This window comes from Epinephelus fuscoguttatus, linkage group LG8, assembly GCF_011397635.1.
Source record: "Epinephelus fuscoguttatus linkage group LG8, E.fuscoguttatus.final_Chr_v1".
In the NCBI taxonomy this organism is placed as follows: domain Eukaryota; kingdom Metazoa; phylum Chordata; class Actinopteri; order Perciformes; family Serranidae; genus Epinephelus; species Epinephelus fuscoguttatus.
The window spans coordinates 2,676,412-2,698,992 of NC_064759.1; the positions used below are offsets into that span (position 1 = coordinate 2,676,412).

Consider the following 22,581-nt stretch of genomic DNA (forward strand, 5'->3'; position numbering starts at 1 on the left):
GACCCGTATGCTCTCACTCAGTGGATGGATGATGTCACAGGAAGCCAATCTTACAAAGGAGGACCACACTTGTTTGTTTTGCTATGGAAGCTAACGTTAGCTAATGTGCTAAAAAGTTAGCGTTGCAGTGAAATCCAATCTTCCTCTTAATCCCTCCCCAGTTTCTGATGAGGTGGACATGATAACCCTTAATACACATAACCTTATTCATCCCTACAACAGGAAACACTTTTTCCCTAACCTGATATGAAGTGTGCGCTGCACATGTGAGCATTTTTGATGATGGCCTCCGTCCAGTCCTTTGGTCTTATCACATTTAACCATAGTTGTCTTTGTTTTTGTTGACGGGCAGTGGCGGCTGGTTTTGAGCCATGACTCCTTCTATTCTGGCTCCCAATAACACAACAAGACAAACACATTTTAACACTCCATTGTGTCCTTTAAGAATCCACATGTGTTCGTACTGAGCTCCAGCAGGGCTGCAGACAGACTCTCACCACCCACCAAGTCTGTTACACTCTTTTTATCCACGTCCTTTGAAGCTGGGTGAAAAAATACCGCAATTTACATAAAAAGCAAAACAAGGACATTCGTCAGGGACACCCCAAAGAATGTTGCATACAGCATAGAGAGAGACCCAGAAGAAGTATTTTGATCTTCGTCCTCTGCTCAGAGGGCAAGGAGCTCCTGGGCCTCACTGTTTTCACCATTTGCAGACATTTACCACCACTGTTCTTCTTCGTTGAGTTAGCTGCTAACTGCTATCGGCTACTTTTTAAATCTCTCTTGGTGGGTCAAACACATAACACGTCATCAAAACATCACACCTGTCCTACCCTAACAGCTGTCCTGTTTATACAGACACCATTTCGGCGCTCTTACCACCTCCTATAGCGGCTTAAAGACGAGACCACTCTGTCCCCCCATTCCGCAATCGTACCTCACATGCAGCAGAGCGAGGCGGCATAACGGTAATGTGAAAGGGGCTTATGTGTAAAAGTCTGGCCACCTGTCCATGGTGAACCCTGAATAGGATGATGGTCACAGATAACGGATGAATGTAAGACAGTTATTGATGAATTAAAGCTGTAGTTGGTAACATTACTGACACTGTCACAATATTCACGCAGCACTAAATGAGACAGAAAACATCTGTCATGGTGTTACCACACATGAACACATGGACTTGCAAATTCCACTTCGTTCCACATCCATATTTTGATGTGATAAATGACATATTGGGGTATGTTAACCAGAAAACGTTTGGCTTTATGGACACAAAATATTAGTCATGAAACAGCTCAGTAGGAATATCGTCTTTTACAGAACAAAACCAGAATATTTTGTGCATGTAAACACAGCTACGAGGAGACATTTTAAACCAACTGGATGTCAGTGAGGGCGACTGTTAGAGATTTTGTTGAACTGTGCTCACAGCTGGAAACTTCCCGCACTGTTTCACTGTTTTGTTTCAGGTTTTAATTTTATTTTTTCTTGTCTTATTTAAAAACCTCTCTGTATCCTGTGCTGATTTATTTCTGGCCGGGCTACAGCTTAATTAAATGAACTGAAGGTCGACACACGAGCGTTAGTGTATGTGACTGATTTCCATCCTGCTAATTCTGCGTCCTCCTGTGGGACAGTGAACGCAGCAGCCTGCTGTTATGCAAACAGCTTCTCTATAATATGAATGCATGATTATGATTCTGCAGAACAACTAACAGAAACAGCAGCTCTGATGTTATTCATGTTTATTCATTGAATAAAAAATATTATTTGTGGAATCATGAAAAACTTTCTATTAATAAGCAAAACAATTCTTCTTCTCTACTTCCCTTATTTTCTATTTCAGCTGTATTTTAGGTTAAAAGAGTCAGTTGTCTCATATCAGCCTGAAGAAGAAGAAGAAGTCAAACTGACAGTTTCCACCTGGTGTTAACATGTGATCTGTACCTGGATCAGTCACACATTACTGCAGGTGTAAATGACCCGCGGATCAGATTGTATCATCAGATACAGATCACATGTTAATACCAGGTGGAGCTAAGGTGTCACTAACAAATCAGGATTTTATTTACAGCACAAACGTCTATTTCTGTGTCTCCCTCATGTCTGTTCTGTTCTTTCAGCTACAAAAGACATTAATTAGTGTTATTTGTCACCTTGTGTGGCGCCCTGACACTGCAGCAGATCTATAATCAGTATTGGAGCAGCAGGCATCAGGTGTTTCTTTTAAACTGGCAATTATTTCCACGCGTCCTGAGATGCTGTGTGTCAGGAGTAATTAACGTGTAATGGCAGTAATCTTCTCTAAACGATGCTGGAGTTCCTGTTCGGAGAGGAAACTTTCTCCATAGTCAGGTCTTAAGTTTCCAGAAGTGCCTTTCATGTCGCCCACCTGGAGAATTTAGCCATCATTCAAACACTGTCATATTTTGTTGCACACTAGTTTTGTGTGTCTCAGCATGAGCCTGAAAGGGCCAGATCTGTGTGAGCAAAACATCAAACCAGTTAACATACGTCTGACATACTGACAGAGCATCTTCTCGTGGCATGTCCTGGACCAAAACATCCTGTAGCACCCTGGTTTGGTTCACTGGACACACTGAGCACCTCATTTTCTTGCACTCCTGTTATTTTCTCAATAAGTCTCTTCAAAGAAGCACAAATACAGATAGAAAAGCTGTCAGAAGGATCTATAATGTCCTGCTTTGGAAGATATGATGTCACTAAACAAACCTGCTGCAGGATAGCATCTGGTTACCATGGAGATGACTGAAACCTTTCACAACTCTTTAATTTCTGTCAAGCAGCATTTATCAAAAGTGTCGAGCACCCTTTCATTAATCAGGCTACATGTCTCCTTTGTGCCGAGAACACAGTGGGCAGAACGACGGCAGGGAGGAAAGAAAACTCACATTTTCAGATGGCGAGCTACAGTCCTGACCAACACGGTGCACTAAAGACACTAAACAGGCACTAAACAAAAAACTTCAAACAGTCTGGGTGTGACACCCCGTCAGTTACCACCAACTCTCTGAAGACTCCATTTTAGTTGTGTGTAGCTGTTCGCACCAATCTTTTTTTATATGGACTGGGGCGGCTGTGGCTCAGAGGTAGAGCAAGTCAACCACTAATCAGAAGACTGGTGCACAGGAGCAGCAAGACGCTGTTCGCTTGGCAGCACAGTGTGGGGTGCAATTAACCCTTTGTGGTCGCTCTGACAGTTACTCAGTTTGTTGTCATATCTGAGCAGATTTTGTGACTGCAAATAGTCGCACAAATCTTTTGAGAATTCGCCCCTCAGAGCTTCAGGTTCTCTTTCAACCATCAGTGCTGTGTGAATGGCGCCATGTTGAAGTCGTGTATCAGATATAAAGTCCTGCTGTCGTCTCGTCCTCTAATCTGATCACCATCTGATTGAATCAGCTCAGAGTTCAGACCTGACTGACGACTCTCTGATGAGTCACAGCTGAGTCACACTTTATTACCCAGAAACCAACGGGTGCAACAGCCGCTCAGCGTCACGAAACTCAATTAACACGACGGCTCAGAGGGACCGAAGAAGAAGAAGAGTCTGTCTGAGTCAATCAGCCTGTTTTCACACTGTTGCCTCACTCACACTTCCTGAACACACACCAATTACATTTACTCAAGTACTTTCACTTTACTCTGAGTATTTCATTTTCTGCTACATCATACTTCTACTCGTCTACATCAGCAGTAAATATTGTACTTTTTACTGCACTACATTTGTCTGACAGATTTAGTTACTTCAGATTCAGATTACTGACACAAAATATAAGCAACTAAACTGGCAACTGAGAGTTCAACATATAAATCAGCAGAGGTGGAGGAAGTATTCAGATTCTTCACTCAGGTAAAAGTACCAATACTACTCTGTGAAAATACATACGTACGTACGTATCTCTAGAAATTCAGAATAACAGCTTGTTTTCAGCTTTGTGACGACGACTTTTCAGCTGATCCAGGAGGGGGTTTAAAGACTTTATGTAGCTGTGATCACAAACACTCAACATCAACACATCTGGAGATACATGGTTTTCACTGGACAGGAAGGGGATGAAAAGTAATTAAAGCTGTCAGACAAATGTAGAGCAACAAAAAGCACAACAGTTACCTCTGAGATGAAGAGGAGGAGGATGCAGATGCATAAAATGGAAATACTCAAGTAAAGTACAAGTGAGTCGAGTGTGTGTGTGTGTGTGTGTGTGTGTGTGTGTGTGTGCGTGTGTGTGTTACCTGAGTCGCTTTGCCTTCTCGTCAGCAGCCTCCAGTTTTCGCAGCCTCATTCTCTCTCTCGGCGTCATCTTGTCAACCTCTGACCTCTCCATTAGCGTCTGTAGGTGAACCTTTGTCTGCCTGCTGACACACACACACACACACACACACACACACAGACGTCAGTCATCTAAAAATGTCCAATAACCTCGCATAATTTACAAAATATGGAAAGCAACTATATTCACCAAAGCACTGTACTTCATAGGGTTGAGCCAAACACTTGGATGAAATGAGTATCTGGTACAGATGATGTACGAGTATCACATGAGTGATATGTGTCATCATCTGAACTTGTTCCTTGTTCTGGTAGCAATCTGTTACTCCTGTGCTACAACATGATCTGAAGCTCGGTTCTGAGGCTGTTCTGTAAATGCTTTTCTTGGAAGTAGTAAATATCACAACTTCTGGTCAATCCATTTAAATTTCAGGCTCAAAATAACTTCTGATGACGACGACGATGAAAACATCAAAATCCAGCACTTGGGCAGTGACTTGCAGCGTCAGAAACCAGCAAAAAAAAAGGCGTCCTTTAACGTCGGCATGATACGCGGCTGGTTGCCGTTATACTTCAACGGCACCCGGGAGCATCAGGGGGAAACGTGGCGGGACAAGAACAAAAGTTAAGGCAGCAAAAGTCAGAGTCGGGCGAGCGAGGGGTGATAGATGAGTCCAACAAACTTTCACCTGAGAGAGCTGTGTTCACTTCCTGTAAGATTCTAAAGCCAAACCCTGCTCTTTTTTTCCTAAACCCAACCATGTGTTTGTTGAAGGAAAAAAAGGTCAATCTGCAGTGCTTTTATTTTGAAAGAGACTGTATGCAAACTGTACATTTCCTGTGAAAACAGAAGTGTATTCTGAAAACAGACAATGCATGTAACAGGCTGAAGTTGACACGGCGTCCCAGAACGTCAACAACCAACACACCCAGGGTACCTTGGACGTCATATGTGGACGTGGACGAGGTCACAGTGAGGATGAGTTGCAGAAGGCCCAATCCACTTCTGGCATAAACTCCAAGTGCAGATACAGATAATGGCGTACTCGCTCATCCCTGGTGCTTTCAATTCAACTCAGTTCAGTTCTGCTTTACTGTCATTTCGTCGTACATTTGATGTGCAGAGCAGAATGAAAGTTTCTCGGCAGTCTCAGGTGCAAAATAGAGAAATAAATATCATCATGAGAGGACACGAACACTAAAACCACCCTTCAGCAATCAAACCACTATAAAAACAAACAGTAGTGATAAAATCAAACACTAAAAACAAACAGTCTGTGAAAGCAATGCAAAAAAATAACATCATTAAAAAGTACTGGTACAGGTGTAAAGATAAAATGTGCCATGTGAAGTGTACTAATAAAATTAAGTGTCCAGGACAGATAATGGGAACAAAGTGCAAATCAAATCTCAGCAGCAGAGTCAGGTGGATTCAGCAGCCTGACAGTCTGAGGGAGGAAGCTGTTTATCAGTCCTGTGGTCCTCCTGCACTGTTTGTCTGATGGCAGAGGATCAAAGAGTTTGTGGAGGGGGCGTGACGGATCTTTGACAGTGTTCAGCTCCTTCTGAAGGCGTCGACTCTGGAACAGGTCCTGCACAGAGCGTAGGGGGACTCCAGTGAGCTCCTCGGCTCCCCTGACTCCCCTCTGTAAGGCCTTTGTGTCTGCAAAATAACAGCTGGAGGACCAGGTGGTGATGCACCATGTCAGCACACTCTCAACTGTGGCTCTGTAGAGTGTAGTGAGAATGTTTGGAGAACGTGATGCTCGTTTTAATGTCCTGAGAAAGTTGAGTCTCTGCTGGGTCCGTCTGATCCCAGTGGAGCACAGTGACCAGGTGTTCCAAGTCACTTGCACTGTACTTGAGGATTTGAATTTTCTGTATACTTTTTTACTCTATTACGTTTATTTGACCAATACGATATACACTCACTGGCCACTTTATTAGGTACACCTGTTCAAATGCTCATTACAAACTGCTAATTATGCTGAAGTTCAAACTGAGCATCAGAATGATGAAGAAAGGTGATTGAAGTGACTTTGAACGTGGCATGGTTGTTGGTGCCAGACGGGCTGCTCTGAGTATTTACTGGGATTTTCAGCACAACCATCTCTAGGGTTTACAGAGGATGGTCCCAAAAAGAGAAAATATCCAGTGAGCCAAAATGCCTTGTTGATGCCAGAGGTCAGAGGAGAATGGCCAGACTGGTTCAAGATGATAGAAAGGCAACAGGAAGTCAAATAAGCACTGGTTCCAACCAAGGTGTGCAGAAGAGCATCTCTGAAGCAACAACACCTTGTCCAACCTTGAAGCAGATGGGCTACAGCAGCAGAAGACCACACCAGGTGCCACTCCTGTCAGCTAACAACAGGAAACTGAGTGCTACAATTCACACGGGTTTTCTCACCAAAACTGGACAATAGAAGATTGGAAAACACATTCAGATGTGTTGTGGATCCATCCTGCCTTGTATCAACGCCAGGCTGCTGCTGCTGCTGGTGGTGTAATGGTGTAGATTTTCTTAGTACCAACTGAGCATGGTTTAAACACCACAGCCTACCTGAGTATTGTTGCTGAGCGTGTCCATCCCTTTATGACCACAGTGTACCCATCTTCTGATGGCTACTTCCAGCAGGATAACGCACCATGTCACAAAGCTCACATCATCTCAAACATGACAATGAGTTCACTGTACTCCAATGGCCTCCACAGTCACCAGATCTCAGTCCAATAGAGCACCTTTGGGATGTGCTGGAACGGGAGATTCTCATCATGGACCAACTGTGTGATGTCATCATGTCAATATGGACCAACATCTCTGAGGAATGTTTCCAGCACCTTGTTGAGTCTGTGACACCAAGAATTAAAAAGGGGTCCCACCTGGTACTAGTAAGGTGTCCCTAATAAAGTGGCCAATTGATTTAATTACCAGTTACTTTACAATAAGCACTTTAAGCTCTACAAATAAAGTTATTATTATTATAATTATCCACCTGTGTTAACTGTCCCCCCTCTCTTATTCTCAATCAACATGGCCGCCTGTTGGTACAGAGGAAGTGTCTCACCTGTGTTCTTAAAACCAACCTGCCTGTCTGTGTGCATGTGTGTGTGTGTGTGTGTGTGTGTGTGTGTGTGTGTGTGTGTGTGTGTGCAGCAGACAACAATCTGTGAGCAATAACACAATAATTGTGTTTTGATCAGGCTGATTAAACAATTAGAAGCTTCCTCTCTATTCATACGTCGTGTTAGCTTGTATTTCTGTCTGAATCTTCACTGATCTGGAAACAACACGGTGAAGTCATCGACAGCAAACATATTTAGCAGGTCAGTGGGAATGGAAAAGCTGTTTTCTGCATCGCTGCCGAGATTCAGACCGGCAGAGCAACACAAGTTAATATGACATCAACTCTTAACCTGGACCTGTGTAGGAGGGTCAGAGGAATCCTCCCCCTGGATGTTTTATTAACAAGCTCTTATTTACATTCATAGTAAATGTCTTTATCATTGAAGAATTGAAACGTGTACCTCAAAAACTGCTGTGATGTACACACACACACACACACTGTTATATTACAAGGTGTGTGTGTGTGTGTGTGTGTGTGTGTGTGAAGCATAATGAAGAGGAGGAATGCGCAGAAGAAAATAGGAAGGAGGCAAGAAAAGGCAGAAAGATTAAGATAAAAGAAAAAGAAAGATGAGGAGGAAGAGGAGGAGGAGGAGGAAGCTGAGAAGTAAAAGAAGAAAAACGGCAAAAGGTCGTTCAAAAGGCAATGAATGAGAGGAAAAAAGAAGAGGAAAACTGGAAAACAGGAGGAACAGGAGAAGGTAGAATAAGAGGGGGAGGTGAGTAACATCAAAAAGAAGGAACAGGAGAAAGAGGAAGATGAGGAGGACGAAGAACAAGAAGAAGGCGAGAGAAAGAAAGTGTGAGGAAGAGCAACAGTGGCTGGAAAAGGAGGTCAAAGAAAAAGAAGAGGGGAAATTAGTGGGGGGTGATGAAGGAGGGAGAAGAGAGGAGAGAAAAGAGGAAGCGAGGAAAAATTAGGTGGAAGAACAACAAGATGTGACAGAGAGGAAGCAGAGGATGAGGAAGAGGAAAGTGAGGTGAATAAGGAAGGAGGAAGAGGAGAAGAAGTTGTATAATGAGGTAAAAAAAAATAACAGCCTGAGGGGAGAGAAACGAGAGGAGAAAGGAGGCGACGCAGGAACAAAAGGAAAGAGGAAGAGCAAGATGAAGGGATGAAAAACAGTATGAAGATGAGTAGAGGATGATAAACAGGAAAATGTAATTGAGGTGTATGATGGTGAGGAGGAGTAACAGATATGAGCAAGAGGAGGAGGAGGAGGAAGAGGAGGAGTCTTACATGTTCTTGGCGATGAGTTCAGCATCTTCCTCTCCTCCCGACGACACAAACACAAACCGGTCCTTCATTTTCTGGAGAAACACAGAGACACATTTTGAAAGTGATGATTCATGTTTGTGAAACATCAGAAATCATCTTTATTATTAATCTGAATCATTTAAATGTTCCTCCACATCTGTCCACAACTTCAGTGAAGAAAATAATAAAATAAAATTAGTGTACTCGATTTTTATTTCTCACAAAAATGAAGTTAAAATGAATAACATGTCAGTAAATCCGCCGACTGACAGAAACACGTTGTTCTGCATTCAGTGAAACATCCTCTTCTAATTCCTGGGTCGTCACATACTGTCACTTTGTCACTTTTTCACGCCCCTCAGGGGGTGATAATGACGCTGAAGGTACCTATTAGCGCCTCGGCTTCTTTTTCAACTCATTCTCACTGTGACCTCATCACATGTCCACGTTTGGTCATGGACTTTACATGTCGAGATATGATGTTCAGCGTTGGTTGTTGACGTTCTGGGACGCCGTGTCAACTTCAGCCTGTTACATGCATTGTCTGTTTTCAAAATACACTTCTGTTTTCACAGGAAATGTACAGTTTGCATACAGTCTCTTTCAAAATAAAAGCACTGCGTCAGTACAACACTGCAAAATGATGTTTTTTGACGTGGTTGGGTTTAGGAAAAAAGAACAGGGTTTGGCTTAAGAATCTTGCAGGAAGTGAACACCGGCCTCCTGGGTGAACCTCGGTGTTTGTTGGACCCATCCACCTCCCCTCCCACAAGCCTTACTAGGGCTTTTGCCAGCTTAACTCTTGTTGTTATCCAGCTGTGTTTTCCCCTGATGCCCTGATGTGTTGTTAAACCGTAACATCGACCAGCCATGTATCATGCTGACGTAAAAGGATGGCTTCTTTTGTCGCTGTCTGACGCCGGAGGTCACTGACCAAGCGCCGGTTTGCCACGACTTGGGAGTGAGACCGGGTTGGATTGACAGCTGTGTGGGCCAATCATTGCGCTTGTGATCAGTGGTGCTGCTCACGACTGGTCTGACAGATGAATGGGTGGAGACCCTGGAGATCACTACTGCGCAGACTCTAGGCGTTTCTCAATACCAAGTATGCCAAGTTCGGACTTGCACACTTGGGAGTTCAGACTGGCTGTCAAAAGTCCATACAAGTCCCCTCTCGATGCATTCCTGATGGAACGGGCAAAGCAAGTTCACATCTGGGCATTTGGACTGTACTTGGCTGGACTTTGAATTGGATCAGTACTTTGGCTGCAACTGATGACGTTTCACAAGTCTACAAGAACACAGACCGAGAAACACCTACTGACTCAACATGTGAACAGATACAAGATGGCAGCGGCTGTATTTAGGATGTTTGGGCTTCTTTCTCAGTTCAGGGCGAGGACGTGAAGACAAGTCATCCACCTCTATATACAGTCATTAATCAGACACTATCGTCTTTTTTATCCCATATATTCGTCTTCCGTGTCAAAACCTGGCTGTCTACATTACCCACAATGCACCTCTCCCTCTGACAGTTGTGCAGGTTTGATATGTTGTTAGCAGCTAACCTGTAACCTGCTGTAGAGATGAGCTACGGACTAAGAGGTCTCACTTCTTTCCTTCCGACTCCACACCTCCAAAACTTTTTACCTTTCAAACTTGCACTTTTCAACTGACACTGACTCAAGTCACGTCACCCGAGGACACTTACTACGCTCCACACAGCTCCATCCAGAGACTCTACAAGCGATCTACTACTGTTAAAGGTAATCTACACCACAATCTCTGGCTACTGTTTGTAATGAGTATTGCCAGTGAGAGTGAAAATGAAGCTCTGTCCACCTGGCGTGTAGCCTCTCTACATTTGCATACTCTTGGATACATGTCGCTTACATTCTGGCACCTGTACCGTCACTACCTTTTAATAAAGTTCTGACCCTTATCTGAGCGCTCTGTGCCAACGTCCTCAACGCATTAGAGGAAAATTTAAAAACCCCCGGCAGATGGGCAGAGTCTCTGCAGATAATCACAGTGAGGGTAGGTCATCAGTGGTGACTGAGAGGGAGTCCATACATCATACAGGAGTTCAATTTAAACCTCATTTCAAAGTATATGAAAAACACTCTGAGGGCCTTGTAGAGACATTTAGCAGCTCTTACTGTGCGGTGTTGTGACTGCACACAGAGTCAGCAGCAGGATGTGAGTGGACGCGATTAGCTGCTGAATCCACCCGGAAGAATTCACTTCTTTCTGTCTGAGCACACCTCCAGACTCCACTTTGTTTTTTGGACATTAAAGCCAACTCCTCTGTGTAACACCTCTCTCTCAGTGTTCTTTTACTCCTCTGAGTCTTCCCGTTTCCTTTTCAGCGTGGCGAGGCGGAGCACAGGTCCACTTTCATTAACAGCTGAGGGATGAAAGCTCTGCACCCAGAGTGTGTTTTCATCTGTAGCTGCAGAGTAAATCGGACTTTCACTGGTATTGATGTGAGCAGAACTATCAGACGGAGAAGTGAAGACGCAAATCATCTACTTTCATAATAAGATAACAGTCTCAGGTTCATATAAATGACACTTTGATTACTCTCCTCACTTTAATGACAGACACACAGGCCTATATGTACAAACCGTTTGGATTTTTGATTTCCTGTTTAATTTCCGGCTGTAATTCATGTGTGTGTTTTGCATGTGAGTTTGGTGACGTTCTCATGATTATTTCCAGGGATACATGAGATCAGTCAGAGTTTTTTCATAACACCTAAGTTATGGAAAAAAAACATGCTTTATTCTCCCTCAGGTCGGAGTATCTTCCTAGTGTCTGGTCCTCTATCCCGTATGATAAAACCCAAAATGATGAAATCCACTTTGACCAAAACCAATTTTAAGAAACATCCTAACATGTAGATGAGCTCGAGAGATTAAACGAGATAACGGACCAGTCGTCTTCCTCTCTCTTCCTCTCTCTGACAGTCACTCTGGTTTCTAAATGTTTTCCCCTCAGCTGAAGAGCCCCTCTCTCCGCTGTGATGCCCCACAGTGCCGCGGCGCAGTAACGAATCCTATCAGCATAATGATATTTCAGCAGAAACCATGGCAACCGAGTCCGTAAGTGTGTTATCTCTCTTCAGGTGCCCCGCGCATCCACACAGGAAGAAGAGCATCCAGCCTGCAGCCATGATTTATGAAGAACTGTATGACAATAATATCCTGCTCTCACACCAACACACACCAACACACACACACACCAACACACACACACACACACACACACTCCTCATCTGTTAGTGTGTGTGAGAATGAGAGAAAATGCATGAATGTGAGTAATTTCATACCATGGTGTTATGGGTAATGGGCTTTACGTGTGTGTGTGTGTGTGTGTGTGTGTGTGTGTGTTTGTGTGCATGATGCATGAAATGGGTCAGCCTGCAAGCACCCACAAGTACCTTAATACATGGAGTCAAAGTGCTCGTACATGCGTGTGCTGCTGACACACACACTGTACAGATCACAGTCCACCAGCTCTCAGTGCCACCAAGTGGAACTTAACACACACTTCAAACACTTCAGATGCTGTCAAGTCTTAATTAAATGCTGTCGTGACGAGGTATCAATTAACGAGTGGTCACACACTGATGGTCTGACTGCCTAGTGGAAAAACCTCTGAAGTCAGTATTTGGCTGAAGAGAAATACTGCAGGGTGCAGGTGGAGGAACACAAGCCTACTGGTGTTTTACTTTTGAATTTGTTTTGCCAAGAGACATGTCGAGGATCTCTTGATTGAACTGTTAGGTGGTGAAGATAAATGTTTTGCCTTTTGTGTTATTTTATTTTTGGCTGTGCTGACAGACAGGCGGCTAGCCACATTTACATGTGGAAACATAGCACCCATGGCTCACCCTCCCTTCTCCACTGGTGAGCCTGGGCTGCTCTGCACAAGTATAAATTTCGTCAACGACCTTTTTTCAGTGACGAAAACAAGAAGAAAATGAGCTAAAAATAGATCTTGACACTAAAAACTAAGAAGAAAATTCTGTTACATTTTGAGACGAGACGTGACAAGAATGTTAGTGGTGGACTGTCGGACATTGAAAGCCAAGAACAGCCGTGCTTGTAATGATCTTCAGATGCCTGATGAGCCACAGGCTGGTAAACTCCAGTAAATAGTCTGCACCAGGATGTTTCCGTTGGTGCGAGTTGTGAGCTGTAACTCAGCAGTAAATAATCAGCCGTGTGTGTCTGACTGTGGATGGTGGAGCTGCTGAATGGATTTGTGGAGTTTGTTAGTTGCAGCGGTGGCTGTTAGCAGCTAGCTCCGCTCGCAGCCTTCACAGCTTCACCCCGCAGGACTCCACTCAGTCCGGACTGGAGAAGGTTTGTGGGTTGATGGTGTTTGACAGGCAGGTAGGAGGCTCAGTTATCTGTGAGTGTAGCTGTGCTGTAAGTCAACAGTCTGAACTCAGATCAGTTTTCTCTGACAGAGATCAAAGTTTAGTTTGAATCACCAACTCTGTGAGAGGACACCAGTTTAAACCTCCAGACTAACATGTTGCACATGAAGAAACAAGTTATGTTTCTGCTTCTTAACAGTCACATGGATAAGTCAGAGTTTACAATGAACCTGGGGACAAATCCTAGTTGGCTCACATTAGTTATTTGTTGAGAGCATCAATAGAGAGATGTTGAGCTTTTCAGATGATGATCAGTAAGTGTGTGCTCGTAAATCAGCCCTTAAACCTGTCACACACTGCTGGAGACATGACACACACATTATCTTATACAACCTGTCACCTTGAGTCTGATTTATGATCCATGAATCAGACTCACTGGATCAGTTTAAAGAGAAAAACAAATAAACAGAATAACTTTTCATTGACTAAAACTATGAAGCATAAAAATAACTAAAATGTGACTAAAACTAATAAACATTTTAATCTCAAGACTAAATCTAAAATAGTTGTCAAAACTAACACTGATCTCAGACGACTGATGTTCTTCACATTTTGTTTGGAGCTCAAACAGCTGGACTCAAGATAAGCACACTCAGTGCTGTGCTGACTGGTCGTCATTGTTATGAGTCATAAAACACAATAACAGCTGCAGCTCTCGTCTCAAACATCACACAGCTCTTCACACAGGAACATGTTCACATGTTTACAGTGTTCAAAGAGTCCAACCTTCATGTTCTCCTCCATGAACTTGGTCTTGAGAAGTTCTGCAGCAGAAGGTCTGGATGCTGGTTGTTTCTGCAGCATCCTGGTTCACAGAGACAAAACAGTGGGTCAGTGTCGATGAAGAGCTCAACAAGCAGAGAAATATTTTTATGTATATAAATATCAAAGCAGCCTCACAGAGCATCATGTCTGGAGACAGTTTCATTTCTAATGTTTAATTATTAACGTAGTACAGTTTGATATTTCACACAGACCTGTTTTTTGCATATCAAACATTGTCTCTGTGTTTTATGTGAAGCAGCGACCTGCACACAGTGTATTAATTTTTAACATCAGCACTATAAAGAACTGATGATCAGAAAACTCTTTGATTGGTCAAAAACCTGGGTTCACATCCATGAAAAACTAAAGCCACATTAAGTGCATTTTATCCTCCTGCAGACATGACAGTGAACTCGTCACAGTAACATGAGACGGAAGTCTATAAGTCAGCCCATCTGTTCCTCCTCTGAGGAGAACTTAATTATCATCACTGCCATTCCTCCTGTGTGCTCAGTAATTATCTGTATTTGCATATTAATAAGTCGGAGTTTGTCTTACTAAAAGGAGACAAACCCTCAGCGACGTCTCAGAAAAGCTGGCGTGGCGTCCTCCTCACCTCTGCATGACAGAGTTCAGATCCTCCGAGTATCCACTGGGCAGCGTCGGGGTTTCTCCCTCCACGATCTTCATCACCACAGACAGGAAGTTTGGACCCTGGAAGGCGTGAGTCAGGGAGCACATCTCATAGAGGAGGCAGCCCAGAGCCCTGCAACAACACACACACACACACACACACACACACACACACACTCACACTTTTAAACTCCATTAAAGAGCAGCCGTCTCTTCTCTTTGAGTCAGCTTGTTTTTAACATCATGACCAACAGTCCGTCACTCCTTCCTGCCATCAACCACGGCTACGTTTCACTGCACCTGTTTTTAAAACAGTCTGCAGTGCTGGTCGATCCAGATCTGTGCAGTTTGGATGAATAGATGAGGGCAGCAGCAGCAGCTGGCTGATCTGAGGTCTAATTTAAATGCAGTGAAGCCTCTCAGTCTTGTTCACACTCTGAGTGAAAACTATTTCCTCTGTTAAACTATGAAGATTAAAGACGGCAGCTGACGGAGGAGAGGCTTCTCAGAACTGTCACAACATTTCTGATGGAAAACAAAACTCAGAAACTTTACTTCAGTTCATTCTGTTCCTGTGATATGAGCACAGGTGTGGACTCGAGTCACATGACTTCAATAAATTTGATGACTTCGGGCTGCTGTCAGCCCTAGAGTGGTCTCCTCTGGTCTGAATCAGGGACTCATGTTGTTCCAAAGTTGTATAATTGCCTAGAGTTGGTTGGTGTTCTCACGGCAGCATTTACAAGAGGACCAGATCAAATGCCTTGTGTGAGAAAGCTGCTCTTGATTGGTCAGAATTTCCATGTGGGAAAAATCCAGGAAGTAAAGCAAACGTTGAAGAAGAGTACACTTGCAAGATAAATGTGACACTTTCTAATGTCACAATGGAGGGACAACTACGCAGGTTGATTTTAGCGCTGCTCATCGTGGACTATATTGCTGTCATTGTTCATTTTAGTCAAAGCATACAGTTTGAAAACGAGGCAAACGCGGCTCCAACTAGAAAACAATGTTTTGATGCATTGGATGTGCTGAATGTGCATATTAAGGCAGTACAGGAGGAGGTGCACATTAATAATCCTCCAGGACTGTAACATGCTCATGTTTCACCCAAACAATGTGTCATGTGACTGCAGTTGCTTCACATCCAGGTCGGAACACCTTCTCACCACAAACCAACCGCACCAGAGTTCCTTTGGAACCGGACTGAGACCACCTCTTCAAGAAGGTCTCGGTCCGGTTGTTTTGGTGCACACCTGAGTGTGATTGCTGTGTTCACACCTGAGTGTGATTGCTGTGTTCACACCTGCACAAATGAACCGCACTGAGGGGGCAAACAAACTTGGGTTCCATTGAACTGAAGCAAACAGGGCAGGTGTGAAAGCAGCCTCAGATTCAACTTGATAAAATCAAAAAAAAAAAAAAAAAAGTGAAAGTCGACGTGGACTTTAACACCGACGACTTGTGACTTCACTTGGACTTGAGTCTGTTGACTTAAAAGTACTTGACGCTTATCCCCTAACCCAAAGATTAAAAAGTGTGTCCCTTCATTTCATGAATCAACTAACATTATCCACACTTAACTACCCCAGATGATCCACTTTGTTTGAAATAGTCTGAAAGCATCCTGTTATGTTGCAAAAGAGAACCAAAGAGAACTAATGTCACATTAGTGAGCGTCAGCTAGGAGAAATTATACTAAAGAAAATTTTGATCATGTACAGAAACTACAGGTGGTGAGGAGACCGGACAAAAAAGTTTATGGTGACTACCAGACATTAAAACTGAGAGAACAGAATGATAAATGATTTTATGAAACTTATTAGAAAAATGTCTTCATTTAGAACACTCTTGTAGTTAGCTGGTTTATGAAGGGACACGACACTTAACAAACCAATCACCAGAATAAATGTTAGCTTTGTATGTTTTTGCAAACTGCAGATACATTACATTTGTATATTATGTAGTGGATATGTTGAAACTTTACGCTCCAAAGAAGCTGTACGTAACATGTGGTTTGGTTTAGGTAAAAAACAACTGCTTCTCATGGCACTATCCAGGCTGGAAATACAGTGACGGGTCCTTTAAATACCCACGTGTCATGGCTGAAAACCTGCTGGAAATGCAGCAATATCTCGCTAAAAAACAACAGGTTTTGTTGGTCTTTGACAGCCCTGCAGTGGTCTGTAGCTTCCAGCCGCCTTCCACCATCCCGTCCACCTCTGGACCACAACATCAGCTCATAGACTATGTTGCTTTACAAACTGATACCCATGAAGCACACAAATGTAATGTATCCGTGCTTTGCAGAAACATACAGTGGCTCAATTTCCTTCTGGAGACTTTTGCAGGCTACAATCACAGCTCTTAAAGCTGCCTCAAGATCTCTGATTGGTTGATTGTTTTTCCAAACAGGTAAACAGCCCTCTGTGAGTAAACAGCTGATTTTAATACCTGAACAATCAGTGATCAGCTGAGATTTCTGGTTCCAGAGGAGTAACAGTGCAGATGTTTCTGAGGTAAAACAGAGAAGTCTGTTTGTATTTCCTTTCTTTCTCAGTTTCTGTTGTCTTCACTATGTTTGTTCAGTTAATTAAGGACCTGCTTCACTTTCTGCCGCCTCCTCTCTAATTACCTCCGTCTGTTTATTAGCACAGTAAGCAGCAGCAGAACAACATCCATCAGCCCAGTAACAGTAACAGTTAGTGAACCTGCAGCTGTTCTTTACTAATTATCTGCATGAACAAACACCAGATCTGTCATTCAATAATTACTAATTAACTACATCCTTCTGTTGCATTATTAAGGCTTTAACATGCATCCATCAGTTTATTAGTAATCGCTGATTCATGCTAATTACTTATATCTGAAAATCATGTCGTACCAACAGGGTCATGTGCGGTCTGCAGGCAGCAGGGTCATTACAGCCACAATATCAAACATAAATACTAACATTATTTCTGCTGCTGGAGCTGAGGAGTGATATATAAGTGTAAGTAAACAAACACTAAATCCACTATAACATGTATTAGACAGTGAAAAACGAAACAGTGGAGCTGGGAAACCCTCCTGCAGCTTCCTGTCAGCTACAACACAGAGAGGGTTGTGTGTAAGACGAGGACAGGGTGTTGGTGTTGCTCCACTGTGTAAGATCTGTGAACACAACCAACACACATTTGACAGCATCACCCAGATCTGATCCCTGACCACTCATCCACCCCTGATGAACTGGCTACTCATCACAGTAATGGTTTAAACAACACTCTCAACTGTCTTGCTCCAGTGAAAACACGGTCTGTTACCTTCCCTCGATCTGCCCCCTGGTTCATCCCCCAACTCCGGTCCATCAAAGCCAAATGTCGTCAACTGGAGCGAATCCATTGAAAATCTGGTCTCGCTGTTCACAAAGAACGATACGTAACTCACCTGTTACACTATAAGGACTCAATCGCCAAGTCAAATTACTACTCCGGCCTGATCTGCTCCAATGAAGGTAACACCAAGACTCTATTCTCGCTCCTCAATCCCCTGACTCTCTGCCCCCCCACCTATACTCACATGACACCTGTAACTCCCTTATGCACTTCTTCACTGACAAAATTCACAAAATCCACCAGCACTTAAGTACTGGTTCTCTACCTCTCTCCTCCTCTGCAGAGAATCATTAAAACTGCAGAGAAAATCACCACCTCCCCCACTACCAGCCCTGAACAACATCTTCACCTCACGATTTCTGCAGAAGTCACACAACATTCTCATCCAAGACTCTTTCCACCCTGCCCATCACCTTTTTGAACTGTTGCCCTCTGGCAGAAGATACAGATCCATCAAAACACGCACCATACGATTCCTGGACAGTGAACTCAAAAACCGTGCAGCGTAGACAACACGGCACTTTCATGTTTTTATGTGCAATATATTACTATTTTTAAAAGTAAATGGTCACTTTTTTAAATGAAATCTATTTCTATGCACACAATGGCACTGTAAAAGGCTCTTTTGACTCTTTATTTGTTTTGATTTGACTGATTGGTTGACTGTGTGAATGTGTGTTGGAATGTATGGAAGGACGTATTCTTTTATATTTATTATTACTTTCTTTTTAGCTATGAGGCCGCAACCTGATTGTGCAATAAAATGTCATTGTAAATTCTTTTACAATGACAAATAAAGCATCTAAGTCTAAGTCTCCTCTGAACTTCTCTCCCACTGTCAGCCTTTCTCCAGCTTCCAACTCCCTGACGCATCTGAAATCTCTGACTTCATCTGCAAATCCAAGCCTTCCACTTGTCAGCTCGATCTGGTCAAATCCTGCCTCTCCTCTCTGCTGCTCTTCTTCTCCGCCATCATCCATTCCTCAATTACCACTGGAATTGTTCCTACTCTCTTCAAAGCTGCAGCCGTCACCCCACTATTGAAAAAACCTGGTCTAGATCCAAACAACTACAATGATCTTCGCCCCATCTCTAACCTACCCTTCATTTCCAAAATTCTTGAAAAGACGGTCGCAACTCCACTCTCACTCAATAAAACCTCTACGAACAATTGCAGTCTGGTTTCCGCCCTTCCCATAGCACAGAAACTGCTCTCCTGAAAATCACCAACAATCTCCTCATGGCAGCTGATTACGGTTTACACACTATTCTCATCCTCCTTGATCTGAGCGCGGCCTTTGACACTATTTCTCACACCATCCTCCTCAATAGACTATCCTCCATTGGCATCTGTCACCCCCCCCCGGACTGGTTTCAACTCAAGTCCTTCAGTTCCCAGCCCTCCCCTGTTACTCCAGGTGCGCCCCAAGGCTCTGTCCTGGGGCCCCTTCTCTTCATTATCTATCTCCTCCCACTTGGCAATATTTTCCATAAATGAAACATCCATTTCCACTGCTTTGCGGATGACACCCAGCTCTACCTCTCCACTTAACCACACTCCACCCTCCCACCCCCCTCCCTTACCACCTGTCTTTCTGAAATTAAATCCTGGCTCACATCTAACTTCCTCAAACTCAACAGCGATAAAACAGAGATCCTCCTCGTGGGCACGAAATCTACACTAATCTAATCTACTAATCTACATCTAAAATTGACAGTTTCTCCCTCCAAATTAACAGCTCCTCTGTTTCCCCTCCCCTCAGGTTAAGAGTCTGGGTGTCATCCTCCACAGCACTCTATCCTTCCACTCTCATGTCAATAATATTTTCACTTCTGCAACATTAATCATCTCCGCCCTTCCCTCAGCCCCCACACCACTTCTATTCTTGTCCATAGCCTTGTCACTTCCCGCATCGACTACTGCAATTCTCTCCTCTTTGGTCTCCCTCACAGGTCCCTCCATGAGCTTCAAATGGTCCAAAACTCCTCTCCACATCACCCCTGTCCTCCAGCAACTTCACTGGCTTCCAGTTAAATCCAGGATTCAATTCAAATTTCTCTTTTACACATTCAAGGCCATCCATAACCTCGACCTTCCATATTTGTCCGATCTCCTCCACATTGCCACCTCCTCCCACTCCCTCCGATCCTCCTCCTCCATCCACCTCTCTGTCCCCTCCGCCTGCCTCAGAGCTTTCTGCAGCTCTGCTCCTCAACTCAGGAACTCACTCCCACCTGACATCCGCAACATTGACTTTCTTCCACTGTTTAAATCCAGACTCAAAACTCAGCTGTTCAAATTACTCTCTGTGACTGCACTGTACATTTATTTCCTGAGGTTTTTTTCCCTGTGTTGTTTCTTCTGTGTTGTTGTCTGTCCTTGTTGTTATTCATTTCTTTGTTTACTATTGTACAGTCACCTTGAGTGTTTTGAAAGCCGCTTTTCAAATAAAATGTATTCTTCTTATTTTTATCACTGAAAGCCAACAGCACAATAAGTGAGGGATGATGGGAAATGAACCTCAAGAGAGTGATGCACAGAGGGGGGAGGGGTCCTGCATCACCCCACACTGATTTCAAAATAATTTCATTGCTATCACCAAGTGTCCGTGATCACAACTGCATCCATAGCAACGTTATTTATCGTATCAACCAGGAAGACTGTCTTCATTCTTTATCTATTCACAATTCTCTCTCTATCCCGCCGCCTCCACCAAACAGCTGACTGTGGGTGTTTCCTCTCCTGGTTAGCCAATCAGACTTTGCCAAACTTTAAATCTATTCTCCTCTCTGCTCCTGTCGGCATCATTGTAGACAGAATGGTCGCACCCTCCTCCACCTCATCTCCTCCAGTCATCTTATCCAGAGCTGAGGATGAGCTCATCAAAAGCCCACTCCTCTTCACATCCAGATCCTCAGCTCCCTCTTCATCTCATCATCACCACCACCACCTGTTCTACTACGTCTTTGCAGAGTTTTGCACAGCGGCGACCGGAACTTTGCTCTCAAACCACAAAAAAATGTGATGGCACAACAGTCTCCTTCAGTACATTATTCTGTGCTTTCTTTTGATTTTCACATTGGCTAGTCATCCTGTTTAATTTGTCTTCTGATTAAATCAGAACCGTTGAAACAAGTTGTAGGAAGCCTCTGCAAGTAACTGGTTGCTGGCAGACACTCTGTGCTGCAATAAAATGGTTAATCAGCAGTGCCGTGCACTATAGAGCCGATGCGCTGCTGGTTCTGCCGGCCTGAATAGAATATAATGTCTATAGCCTTACTGTTGTGTACAGCCTTTATAGACTGAGCTGAGTAGTGATGCGCGGGTCGACCCGTAACCCGTGGGACCCTCAAATGGACCTGCGGGTCGGGCAGCAGTGATCGTCTGTTAAATCAGTCTGTAAATGATATTTTGACATTATTGGCTATTACCTTCATGGCATCTGAAGGTACTGATGCGTTGAGCAGGTGACAGTCCGCGGCCGTTTTCAAAACACACTTGTGTCACACACTCCAAAAGAAACTTTAAACAATAATTTATTGTACAGAACGGGGGAAACAAACGTTGACAAAAACGGTTCATAATTCATATTAAATTCAAAAGATAACAAAAAAAAACAGCTACAAGTTAGAGGGAATAGTGATAAAGTGGTAAAACTTGGCATTGATCCACAGCCTCAGACGGATGCGCTCAAGCGTGCCATGCACACAAGCTCAGTTGGTAGGCGATACTATATTTTCACATTTTTAACAATGCAATTTAAAAGTTTTGATTTTTATTGATAACCTACATTTACCAACAACAAAAAGACTACATTTAGCACTAAAAAATTTTTAAAAGTAAATAAAAAAACAAATACCAAATTTTCATAACGAATACCTACCCATAGAAACGAATATTCAAATATCCGAATATTTGGGTACAGCCCTACTAATCGCCAAAGATTTTTCACATTTCTCATACTTCTGCTGACATGTAAATAAATGAATATTTTCTCTCAGAACGAGTCTCTCCTGATCGAACATCAAACGGGCTGCAGCTGACAGGTCTTTCCTCTTTTTCCCTACATCTTTGTTTTTCATTTCTAGTAGTAGTTTTTTGGCCCTCAAGGTGGGGCGGCCCATATGGCATTTGCCAGAATCCCTCAGTGGCCAGTCTGAGCCTGGTTAAGTTTATGTTATCCACCTTATTTTCAAACACGGAAGCGTTTTTTGTGCGTGACTTCCGGTCAGCTGCTTTCCCTCATGCTTTCCCTTACCGGAGCTAACGGTGCAAGCTATTTTTTTTTTTCAATTTTCAGTTGTTTATATTAGTCAATCAGTTAGTTAGTTAGTCAGTGTATTTTGTATAGATAACTGTGCCCACGTTTCCGTTATAAATGAAATTTATTCCCTCTAAACGCGAATAAATCGCACGTCAATCAAAAACTATGAACCAAAAAAGCACAATCTATCCCGAGTGAGACAAACTGCTTGATCCCCGTCTCCAGTGTACCAGCAGAGAACCTGCAGAACCGAATCAGTGAAAAAACACACCGGGCTACACAGCCTCTCTACCTGAGCAGCTGAAGCTGCAGCTCACACCCTCCACACACAGATGGTGCTTCTGCATGCCAGCCACACGTGTGCTCAACTGTGAGAAATAAATATGTGAGGTGTACGCTACTTTTCTATCTTTTT

The 22,581-nt window shown here is 43.4% G+C and overlaps 1 protein-coding gene across 2 annotated transcripts in view; it reads right to left on the reverse strand.

Moving 5' to 3' along the window:
• nek11 (NIMA-related kinase 11) overlaps positions 1 to 22,581 on the reverse strand; it is a 117,303-nt gene that overhangs the window by 49,197 nt on the left and 45,525 nt on the right. Inside the window, exons 7-10 of one of the 2 annotated variants that reach the window (XM_049583403.1) lie at positions 14,511 to 14,660; positions 13,856 to 13,934; positions 8,665 to 8,735; positions 4,264 to 4,383 (exon numbers count right to left, since the gene is read on the reverse strand). In XM_049583403.1, coding sequence (XP_049439360.1) covers positions 4,264 to 4,383; positions 8,665 to 8,735; positions 13,856 to 13,934; positions 14,511 to 14,660 — 420 coding nt within the window. Of the gene's footprint in view, positions 1 to 4,263; positions 4,387 to 8,664; positions 8,736 to 13,855; positions 13,935 to 14,510; positions 14,661 to 22,581 lie in introns of both variants that reach the window. The other variant, XM_049583402.1, reaches the window with a different exon arrangement.